At 45.1% G+C, this 12,723-nt stretch overlaps 1 protein-coding gene across 7 annotated transcripts in view; it reads left to right on the top strand.

Annotated features, from left to right (window-relative positions):
• The window catches only part of arhgap24 (Rho GTPase activating protein 24), a 91,174-nt gene that overhangs the window by 51,463 nt on the left and 26,988 nt on the right, over positions 1-12,723 (top strand). The window contains exon 1 of one of the 7 annotated variants that reach the window (XM_012840327.3): positions 7,406-8,400. The exons of the other annotated variants lie outside the window; for them this stretch is intronic. Within the exon in view, the coding sequence (XP_012695781.1) occupies positions 8,379-8,400 (22 nt within the window). The 5' untranslated portion in view covers positions 7,406-8,378. Of the gene's footprint in view, positions 1-7,405; positions 8,401-12,723 lie in introns of those variants that run through there. 7 annotated transcript variants of the gene reach the window in all.

The raw sequence follows: 12,723 nt of genomic DNA, 5'->3' as shown, positions 1-12,723 counted from the left end.
CAACTATATCATATATCTAACATTATATTTATGTACAGTATGTAAACATCAGCCTGAAAATGGATATGAAGATTTTCACCAACAAATGTCAATTTTGAACCTGCAAATTAGGCGCCCCAACATAGAAAGAACATGGATACCCTGAGCACAATTTGATGAGAGTATGTGCCTTTGTGCAGAAACTCAATATGTGCCAGTAGCTACATGGCTAAATACAGCTAAATAAATCTCCTCATGGTATAGTGATGAATCTGAAATATTTATATGCACCAATAAGGATTTAACATTAAATTATGTATACCTTAAACATATTTCAATGGTTGGTAAGTGACATATCGGTCCAAGATCTTTTCTTTTATGTATATTTTGTATCTATTTTTATTGTATTGAGATCAAGAGCATTTGAAAGGTTTGTGTAATGATGTGCGTGCTATCTGCGCTTCTGTGAAATGTATTCACCTCAGAGTGAAATGATTACTTCAGGACAAAGATAACAATGGACATTCATCAAAGAAAATAGAAAAGGTAAAGTTCCTTGATTTTCATATGAATGGAATCTTCCCCTGGACCTTCTCTCAGCTCTTCACATTTCTATCTGTATCTATCTGATGTTTATTGAGGGAGGTGTCAGTCAACCACTGCATGCTTCCATTTCTATGTGGATGTGACATTTCCAAAAGGTTGATAAAAATGAGACTTTTGACTTTAACCTTTTGAGTGTTTGTGTATGAGAGAGTGTGTGTGTGTGTGTGTGTGTGTGTGTGTGTGTGTGTGTGTGTGTGTGTGTGTGTGTGTGTGTGTGTGTGTGTGTGTGTGTGTGTGTGTGTTTTAGGTGTTATCTCAGGACTCCTGAGTTGTGAATCAGTATATTTATTCAGTAACAATTGCAATGGGCTTCACTCACAACACAAGGATGAAAGCGTGAGAACTTAAATGTGTGTCTACATATTCTTGGGTAAAAACGTATAAAATGTTGTCTTGTATGAGTGTGTGTGTGTGTGTGTGTGTGTGTGTGTGTGTGTGTGTGTACACGCACGCATATGTGTGTATGTGCGTGTGCTTGTGTGGTAGTAAAGTGGGCTTGAACATGTTTGTGCCATTTAATGTGTTTGCTCCGTGTTCCTCATGCATGGTAGATGTGCTGCTGCTTTGAATCCGATTGGTATGGGATGGCCAGTAGCAGTGGCAGCCTGGCTTCAGTTCCTTATGTTAAAGCAGCTTTAATAGGCTAAAGGTCTGCCCTCAGTGATGTTGACTCTCTGTTGGTCATTTTACACCCTGTCCTGTCTTTAGGTAATGGATTCTTTGGCTGTGGTGATATGACGATTAAACACAACAGCGTGATATTGGATTCTTCTGTCATACTTACTTCCTCTCGTACATCCTATTGTGCATGTTTTTCTGTCAAGGATGTGGCGTTTCATCACTTTGTAGGTTTATCTCTCTCTGTTTCTCTCTCTCTCTCTCTCTCTCTCTCTCTCTCTCCTTGCGCTGACTACACTTAAATTTGTTGTAGCGAATACAGTCTTCAGCAGTGACACAAGCCTCTAGATGGATGAATTTCCAATGCCATCCATCAGCCCGCCTCGAGAACCTGCCTTGATGAAATGTCATAAGAGATTAAAATAATTGCTTTTCCGGCACTCTCCTGACGGAATGAATAGTAATTTTCAAGGCTGTCATTGCCTGTGCTGGGGGAGATATTGCTTTCATATTTGTCTCTAGAGAGAGCCTGTGTCATCCACCTCCCACTTGATGCTTCGCCTTCTCCCCACGCACAGGTCTACGGAGCAGCAATGGGCCGTCTGTGTCGGGGTTCTGAAGCAGACATGTTGGATTGTTTGGGTCTCTGGGGCCAAGGCTGATGGGAGCGGAGATTAGAGATGTTTATCTGAGACATGCCAAGCTCACTGGTGCAGCGGAAGGGGTGTATGAAAAGAGAGAGGGAAAGTCAGCAATTATGTCTCTTCAGAGTGGAACCTGACCTCCCTGTAGAACTTTCCCATGGCTTCACTTTGTGGAAGCATGTGTGTGTGTTTGTGAACATGTGTAGGTTCTATGTGTAAATACACTCATTGACCTAAGGGGAAACTCTCAAGTCACGCTTCATTTTCTGATCTAACTCACACACATACACACACACCCTTGTTCAAACATACATTCATATCCACACACACACACACACACACACACACACACACACACACACACACACACACACACACACACACACACACACACACACACTCCCTTGTTCAAACATACACTCATATCCACCCCTAGTCTTCTGCTGTTGGTTGTTGTCCCTGTAGCCTGAGTGGCGCGGTGCTGAGTCTTAGCCCTGCAGCTGGTGGAGTGCTGATAGGGGAGATGGAGGATGAGGAGTATGAGGAGGTGAAGAGGACGGGTGTCAGAGCTCTGAGCAGAGAATTCATAAGAACAGAGAGGGGGCACTACCAGGAGCCCAGCGCTGAGCTTTCTAACAGACCCTGACTCAACAGTCAGTTACAAATGTTAAGGTTTCCACACACACACACACACACACACACACACACACACACGAGTGAGCAATGCCCTGGATTTTCCCTTCTATGGATTGTGATATATGGCACACTGTGAGTTCATGGCCTCTCCCGACCTCACTCTCTGCCAAAACACCCACTCCTCTCATCCAAGCTCTCATGCTTTCCATATGTAGAGCCAGCTCAGCTTAATCAGCTGGGAGGAACTGAATATGCCCGTATTACTGCAGGGCCTCTTATCAGCCGGGCCAGGCTTAGCACTGCACACACCAAGAGTCCGTCCTGTAGCAGGCCAATTTGGGCAATTCCCCCTATACCACAGAAAATAAACACAAGTTGTGTCGGTTATTAAACTATAATTAATAAAAAGTACTATGAATATTCATAAGAGCGTTCCCATTAGTTGATCAGTCCCCATTGTAGTAACTGCAGACGTAAAGAATAGCCGACTTCCCCCGGAGGTCAGTGGCTGGTGCTCGCACATTAATTGGCAAGCAAGACTAAATTATTTTCCTAAAAGTTCGTGTTTAACATCAATAATTGAACCCCCCCTCCCCTCTCTCCCTTTCCCTCTCTGCCCGACGCAGCTCGCTACTCGGTAAGCAAAGTGAAAAATGTCTGGTTGTGAAATTGAGGCCACAGTCAGTGAACAGAAATACCATTAGGAGGAGCCGTGGTAATCTCCCAACCATTTCCAAGGTGCACAGACCCGTTCTATTGCTCTGCAGACTCCAGCCCTCGGGTGGAAAGAACGAGGTGGTAGATTGTGTAAATTGTTTGCCTTTTTATCGAGTGCATTATGGTGTTTAATTATTAATTGCGTCACCACCAACCTATTATTGTTGGCCTGAGGTAGGTTACAGCTTCGGCTTGATCGGTTTGCGTCAAACAAAAGAAAAAGAAAGAGTGAAATGTCACGGGCCTTGGATGAGGAAAATCAATGACTCTTTCTCTTTCCTGCCCTCAGTGGCTCAACCTCTTTGCTGCCCTCAATTAGTTTGCTACATCACTCTAGATTGGAGCCATAGAGGACCAGTCTTTTCAAATCTATTTTTTCTTTGTTCTTGTGAAGTTCTTTTGAACAGGAAGTTGAGCTGGCTTGAAGGAGCAGTTTGATTAAAGTTTTTCGAAATTGAGAATGCCCTATAGAGCAACACACACACTCACGCTCACAAACCACACACACACACACACACACAAACCATACACACACACACACACACACACACACAGACACACACACACACACACACACACACACACACACATACCATGCTAAAACAGAAGCATTTACTCTGCAGTATAGAGTGATGGGATAGCAGAGGCACCTCCTCATGCATGGGGGTGTGGAGGAGAAGAAGAGAACAGAGGCACCTCCTCATGCATGGAGCCCAGGAGAGGAGAAGAGAACAGAGGCACCTCCTCATGCATGGAGCCCAGGAGAGGAGAAGAGGACAGAGGCACCTCCTCATGCATGGAGCCCAGGAGGAGAGAAGAGGACAGAGGCACCTCCTCATGCATGGAGCCCAGGAGGAGAGAAGAGGAGAAAGGCACCTAGGGATCAGAATCCCATTAGAGCTCTGACAAAGAGCCTCACCTTGGTAAGGGCACAGAGCCTCCAGGGCACTACCATGAAAAGAAGAGTCACGACTGATGTGTCAGCTGCCTTTAAAAGCTGACTGCACTTATGTTGGCATGGGGCTCTGCACTTCTGAGGGAGCAGAAATCCTGGCTGGGGCGGCTAATGTTTCTGTGTGACTGCTACCCATTATTGAAGATATTACTCGCAAATACCACTGGAATTAACACTGCAGTGAAGCAGATTGTTTTTCTACCTTCTGTGGGAAGGTGTAGAAAGGCCTGGTGCCTTCGCCACCTTTAAGATTCGATATGCTATTGATGCCAAACAGCATGATGCCTGGACCACTGTCGGGCTTCTCCTCCTCAGTCTGTGATGAGACCCATTTGTCAGGCAACATGATGGATTTCATCCCAAATAGAAATGGAACGGCTACCATAACAACAACTGCAGCATAGCCGTGGAGCGACCCACACAGGACACACTACTCATGTCTGGTGCATACTCTGGAACACTAAAATGAGATTGTATTTCTGTCTGACTTCCTCCAAACTTGAGACTGATGTGGCTATAGCTTTACAATTCCAAACAAAGTGCTTCACAGTCGGCCCAAGTCACCATTTTCACAAAAAAAAGAACAAATCGGCTGTATTTTACCAACTCAAGTGTTTCTATGTAAACCCAGAAACCAAGCGTCTAAAATTCAAAGTTTTAGAGAGCATTACCCTCCCGCTCCTCCTCCCCAGACTCAAAAGGATGAGCTAAAGAAAGGAGAAGGAGAAAGAGAGTGCAGATCCTAGTGGTACAAGAGAATGAGACATGAGAAATGTTGAAAATCGGTCAGTTTCATGGATAAAATGAGACTTTACACGTATGGTCCTGGTCCAAGACACAAATTACAGAGAGAAAGAGCCAGAAGAAAGAACTACAGAGAGAGGAGAGTGTCTAACGCTGGTGAAATTTGACCATATCAATTGGATTTGACCACATCTATTGGATCTGACCACATCCAAAATGTAATAAACTCTTCTAGAACAGGAAGGCCTATATGGTTTCTATTTGATAAGATAGATGAGCTAGCTAGTAGCTCGGGATAGGCATGAGCAACGTTTCTATGTTTGGACCTCAGTATTCATACAACGTATAGAGTGATCACATTCATAAATTATGCCAATTTAGACTCAAACCTTTAGTTTCTGTCGTAGGCTATATTTCTGTCACGCTGGTTGTTGGTGAGGTAGGAAACAGACGCTCCTCCATTAGCGCGTGTTCGCATGACAGCGTTAGCCAGCTCTACTTGGCATAACTTCACCGGCTGTGTGTCTCAAATACTCACTGCCTTGATAACTCAGCTGCACACATACCACAGAGTATGAATGCAAGGACTGGAATGTTGAAATGACTTCAAATGCCCATCCCTACTAGTAACTGTGATAAATGACTTAAGGTTAGCTAACCTTAGCTGAAGGTTTAGGCTTACCTGTTCAGGAGAAAATGCATCTATTGACATCTGTCTTAAAATCCTTCTGGGCTCTTAGCTGTCTCCATCTTTCAAATGCATCTCCAATATTTACCTGCATTTTACTACCTCTTTGGTCATGCAGCTTTTAAGAAGGACGCAGAGGCTTTTTTGGTCGAGTAGAATCAAACATTATCTCTATTGGTCCAGGGCCAGAGACAGTATTTCAGTTTAGCATGTTTCCTTAATCCATGATGACATATTATGGTCATTTTAAGATTTAATACAGTACATTTATTACATATTGGTCCTTTAAACTTCATGTTATTCAACAGTAAGTAATGGTAATTCACTAACCCTGCATAATGGAGTGTGTCCTACCTATCCAGCTACTTCAGTAATGAAGTATGTCACTGAAATCTGCATTACAAGTTCTCATGGTAGCATTGTATATCCAGGGCATGTTATGTTTCTGCACGCCACTGCTCCCCTATTTGAGGGCACAGTGTAGGATTCCTAAGGTTGACCCCCTCCCTGGCTTCTCCTGAATGGTAGGGTCTGGAGCAGCGTGATCACTGGTGAGTGCAGTCAGCACTATGCTGGAGGTTCAGCTCCTACTGCACTGCCTCGCCGGGGTCCAGTTCCAGTGTGTGCACATTTGGCAGACTTGCGTCTTCACACTGTCTGTCCAACACAGTGCAGCAACAGCCCTGATTACATAAGAAGAGAGAGATTTAAAACAGACTCAGGAAAAGAGAGTATCTTGAGGCGGGCTAGAGGGAAAGACATATAGTAAGTGTGTGCGTGTGTGTGTGGTGCGTGCGTGTGTGTTCTCTAACTGGGCATAGGTGTGTATGTGCCAGACAGAGATGGATTGAGTGTTTATGAATGTGTGGTCCTGTGGAGTAAAGAGAAACAGTGGAGAATCTGGAGGAGTCGGGGGGGGAGAAGAGAGCCAGAGACAAGAGAGGAAACGCAGACACTTATATAACCAAAGCACTGATGGTCCAGAGGAGCTCTGGCTGACATGGCCAACTCCTCATCATCCTCCCCCACACATAGCCCAGAGCACTCCTCCCCAGGCCCCAGGACGCATGTGCACACACACACACACACACACATACACACATACACGCATATATACACACACACACACACACACACGCACACACACACATACACACATACACGCATATATACACACACACACACACACACACGCACACACACGCACACACACACACACACACACACACACACACACACACACGCACACACATATATACACACACACACACACACGCACACACATATATACACACACACACACACACACACACATATATACACACACACACACACACACACACACACACACACACATATATATATATACACACACACACACACACACACGCACACACATATATACACACACACACACACACACACACATATATACACACACACACACACACACACACACACACACATATATATATATACACACACACACACACACACACACACACATATATACACACATACACACATACAGGCACACATGTGCACGCACACACACACACACGCGCATACACACACACACACACACACACACACACACACACACACACACACACACACACACGGTCTGGACACGGATCAAATTAGCACCCTGCTTTCCTGAAGCATATTTAGACTCCGTGTGGCCTATACAAGGCAAAGGTGAAGTACAGCCCCGACTTGTATCTGTGTCCGCAGGGTAGTGTTGTGAGTTTGTGGAACAGGACTAGAAGTTTTAATTTCAAGTTCTTTTTCTTCAAAAAAATTAAAATCACCGACCATAGGACAGCAGCTCCATGTTAAATTCAGAACGGCGGCTTCCATTTAGCCTGTAGATTTTCAATACCTCTTAATGGCTGCTAATGATGTTTGGCTTGCCTATTCACTCAAAAGGGATTAAGAAGTGGAGTGGGAGAGCTATTAAACACCCATATGCTGGATGGAATGGCTTTACTGCGGGCAGGAAAACAGGGTGGCTCTCAGCGCGCTGCTGGTAGCTGCTCTGTATTTATAGAGCTCGGCAGGGGGGAGTCATTTGGCAAAGTGCCTGCTCTTCGATCGCCAGATTTACAGGTCCCCTCCGAGACCCACGGGGGGCTGAAGAAGGGGGATTTACGGCCTGTTCCCCAGCACTTCCTCCAGACAGCAGAGCACCCTCTCTGGCCCCCATCTGCGTCTCTCACGCTTACCACTGCAGCCTGCTCTTTTTTCTTTTTTTTTCCTCTCTATCTCTCATTCCCTCAGTCACCCCCCTCCTCTCGTTCTCTCCCTCTCCCTCCCTCTCTCTCTCTCTCTCTTTCTCTCTCTCACGCTCTCTGTTCAACCTCTCGCTTCGCCTCTCTTGCTGGGTCAGACACACAGACAGCGGACTGCAGCCCCAGCCCTGACCTTGTCGTGTGGCGCTGCCATCACACTGACAGCGTCTACCTGCCAGTTCTGCCACGTTGTGCGAAAAGAGAACGCGTGCCGAAGAGAGAGAGAGGAGGGGAGAGGCGGGGGAGGAAGAGCTGGTGGAGTGGAGGAGGAGGAGGAGGAGAGGGAGGTGGAGGGAGAAGAAGAAGAAGCAGAAGAAGAAGAAGAAGAAGAAGAAGAAGCAGGCATTGGGAAGGAACACAAGAGCGAGAGGACTGGGAGAGATAAGGAGTAGTTGTAGATAGGTAGGCACAGATGAGTTGCTCGGTGTGGGGCAGTCCACACTCTGCCTCTCTTCCTCTCTCACGTGGCGGAAGACTGGACTCTCTTCGGCAAACCCTCAATGGACCTGAACTCCAACCTAGGTGGGTGGCATGTATATTCATCGCACTCAGCTTCAGTTCTCCTGTCGGGACCGAACAGGTGTGAGGTGTGCATACTGTATGTGTCCATGTGGATGGAGGGGGGAGCAGTCAGGGAACCTTATTGGGAGACTTCTGAGGGAACTGTCTCCCAAACTTTGACTCCCATTCTAAAGTTTGTATTTGCCATTGCTATTTCTTGTGCCTTCAGAGGCTTTCTGACACGAAGGGATTTTGTTTGTGCTTATCCTGGTCTGGGATTTATCATGTGCTCGCTCCGAACCTGTAAATATACAGTATGTGTGATATTAGATTGCTTCAAGTGAGAAACAGTTCTTAAGCTGTGTGGCTTACTCTCGCTCCTCCGTATTCCTCTGTGTTAAGTAGCCTTCTGAGCATAAACACTCAGGCTGGGATTTTATGTTTCTTCACATATATCAGCAGGAGTAAAAACCATAAAGAACGGCTCATATTGCTTTAACAGTCAAATACACATCTGGATATGTTTGCGTACACAGACCGCACTCGTGACGCCGTCCAACACTAACGGGACAGATGGTGGAGAGAGAACACTGAGTTCTTCTCTTTTTTTTCTCGATTAAGTTATTTGACAGACTTTTATTAAAGGGGAAAAAAAACACAAACATGTCCATCTTTCCCACGGCTAGCACTGGCCCTTTGTGGGCCGAACCAGAGGACAAGGAGTTGGCGCTGGACCGAGAGACCACCACCACGGGCTTTCCAGGCTAGAATTGATCAGATTAGCAGATGACATGAATATCATCTCTCCGAAATGCCGCTCATAACCTCGAAAGGCTTGGACCCCTGCTGTAGTCCAACTGTTGGCTCAAGTGCAGCTGAGACAGGAAGTAAGCCATCCTTTAATGTTTACTTCTTCTCAGACCACCAAACCGGAACAGCTGATTGGATCGCTCACAATGGTGCAGTCATTTTCCTGTCAGCGGGAGGTCTGTGTGAAAATCCGATGGCAGTTATTCAATGTGTCATCGCGAAATTGTGTGCAAAGACAGATGTGGCTTACAATGTTTATTGAGGTTTTCTTTATTGTTGTGGGATGAAAATATTTTATCATTGACAAATCGGAATTAATATGCTATTCATCACCACATATATTAATCTCCAACTTTCACTTAAATATTCACTGCAATATTTTTTTTTTTCTTCATTTGTGAACTAAACCTAATTTTGACAGCATTCCTGTTCATTCTGATTATGTGTCTTAGGCCTTTAATTACATTTGTTTACATTTCTCTGACCAGAATTCATAGAATGCACAGACATATTGGGAAATATAATTGTGTCCCCCTCTGAACTGTAACTTTATTGGCAGATTCAGAAACAGTTTCAGATTACGCAGGAAGACCACACATTGCACATAATGAGTAATACATTGATTTGATTTGGCCCACATTCTGGCCCACGTTCTGTTGAATCAGCCTGAGCCTGCTCAGATGCTGGCCTGCTCCATCATCACTAGCAGGAACTTCTTCTCCTCACTGAGAAACATGTAAACATCTCCCATCAGCACTTCTTCTCCTCACTGAGCAACATGTAAACATCTCCCATCAGCCTTCCTCCAACACTGCTTCTCCTCCAGCCTTTTAAACTCCCAACCTAGGTAGAAGAAAATGTTGACCTGAAAGTCTATATATATTTGCATTTGCGTCTATCTTCCTTGAGTGTCATGTGTGTACTTTAACAAAGCTAAACATTGAATACAGTACAGTTAATGACATTGATAACACAAAAAGAGACCGTTTGTGTAAATGTTGGAAACAGCCCACATTTACTATCCATGCTATAGATAAGGAAAAGAAGAAGTATGTCGTGTTTATAGCTCTTGCTCTTACATCCGAGGAGCCTTCTTATCTTTGTTTTAGAACACATTTTAACAGATCCCCATCAAAAAGAATTTTTAAATATCAGTTTTCAGATGGTATGTAAATGTTCAAATACATTTACATTTTCCTCCTCTCTGGCAAATCTCTGGCATAAGTTGTTTTGATGATGTGCAGCGTCTGCGTTTGTGTACCCTGAACATTTTCTAATTAGCATAACATTTCATTTAACTTTTCTTGAAAAACAAACCTCTGGTGCAGGTGACGGAATGCTTCATGATACTGCCAGCATAATGTCCCCATGTCTAATTTTACTCTCCGGGGGTCTGGTAGGCTACTCACAAGCAATGACGGTGGGACTCACAGCCCCTAACCAGCCCCGTGGCTGCCCCATATGGGTGACCTGTTACTGGGCAGGAGTAGGTGCGAGGGGTGCTAGTGCTGGCTGTGAGGTAGATGGAGAGGACTGGGGCTCCACTGCCCAGACACTCCCTCTCTCCATTCCCACACTTGAAACGTCCCACCTTCCAGCCTAATGACTCACCAACAGGCCAAGGGGTCAGGAAGGCCTTGAACACTGTGGAAGATCATATCGCTTCACCATGGCAACCAGTCATCTGGCTAATGCGCTGCCACGGTGACGCAATGCTTTTCTGTAAATTGCAGGAGATGCATCTTACTGAGTGGTTCCACCTCAGGTCTGAACTAAGAGTGGTGCCTCGGAATTTACATTTACTGCGTGAATTATTTAGTGCTTTTTGATTTGATGGGGAAAATCCGTATGATACCCAGGACCATCCGTCTCTAGTACATGGATGTGTATGATGTATGAGTGGATGCCTCATGCACCTCTGTTTGTGTATTTGAGTTGATTAGAAGTGTTTGTTTGTGGGTGCATATTGACTGTGAAATACATACACATGGCCCTTGCAAAAGACTGTGGTTGCCTGAGAGGGGGTGAGATAAGGGGAAATGGTTCTGTGAAGCATATCGAAAGAAATAAAGGATGACGTCATGGGGTGTGTTTTGGCTGGCCTAGTCTCGGGTTGGCCAAGTTCCTCTCCGTCAGCACTTTTGCAGCACTCCAATTCGATTCTCTCACAGTTGCTGTTTTTTCTTATCTTCTCTCTCTTTCTCTTTCTCTTTCTCTTTCTCTTTCTCTGTCTCTGTCTCTGTTCCTCTCTCTCTCTCTCTCTCTCTCTCTGTCGTGCTGGAGCAGGCTTTAGGCAGGGTTGCTGTGTCTCTCTCTCTCTGTCGTGCTGGAGCAGGCTTTAGGCAGGGTTGCTGCGCTCTGCAGCTTTTTGTCGGAGCACACAAGGCAGCTGGAGGCTGGCAAGGTGGACAGGGGCTCCCGGGCGTGCAGCACAAACATGCTTATCAGACCCATCTGACGGCCGGCGTTGGACACGGCCACGGGGCTGTCACAACAAGCAGGGGCTTCCGCAGGCAGGCAGGCAGGCAGGCAGGCAGGCAGGCAGTGGGGGGTTATTAGGCCCCAGGGCTCCCACACAAACACATGGGTTTCCCAGACACACATGGAGCAATGGGACGTGTTGCAGTAAAAGATGCATGGTGTTTTCATTTCAATTAGACTTGTGTTACTAAGTTAGAGCAATTTGCAGCACATTTGGTTATTGTATTTTGCAAAGGTGTCATTTACCTCCAAAGTAGATAAATGTTTTTATTTGTGTTGTGATAATTGTCTTGATGCCAATTATTAAACATCTGTTTCAATATGTATTTGTGGGGATGGTAAAAGCATACATGTCAAATCAGATCAATGTCAAGCTATAGTATTTTTTATATTACTCAAGGCGAACTGTTCAATAATATGTGTTGGCACAGCTAAAATGGCCAGTATTTAGTTGTTTATTTCACATGTGACCACAGCATAGTGATTTTATAGGGGCTGTGACTTTATATTGATGAATGCATTTGAGCTGTTTGGCCCGTATCTCCATCTCCTCTCCCTTATTGCCAGCCAGTACTCGAGAGCTGTGTTCATGATTGATGGTTCACCCTGACAGCTTCTATCTTTGGGGGACATGCTGTGTATTATGGGATTTTGAGATTGTAAATACAAACCTCAAAAAATTGAGACTAGTAGTGAAATGAAATGTTTGTGTCAGTACCACTGACAGTCTTTACATTGGTGTGAATCTCTCTCTCTCCCTCTCTCTCTCTCTCCCTCTCTCTCTATCTCTCTCTCTCTCTCTCTCTCTTCCTCTCTCTGATCTCTCTCTCTCTCTCTCTCTGATCTCTCTCTCTCTCCCTCTCTCTCTCTCTCTGAGTGTGTATCCTAGCATATGTTTCCCTTTCTGCCACTGTTTGTGTCTCCTATATATAGCTGGACAGAAACCTTATATCAGTGTATAACAGTTTACACCCAGGGAATGTGACAGCGTCTTGTTTGGGTATGTTTTTTTCCGTGGCTCACATACCCCTGTTCTCACATTTCAAATATGTT

The sequence above is a fragment of the Clupea harengus genome, chromosome 12 (genome assembly GCF_900700415.2).
Source record: "Clupea harengus chromosome 12, Ch_v2.0.2, whole genome shotgun sequence".
NCBI classification, from domain to species: Eukaryota; Metazoa; Chordata; class Actinopteri; order Clupeiformes; family Clupeidae; genus Clupea; species Clupea harengus.
This window is presented reverse-complemented; position numbering and strand designations above follow the sequence as displayed.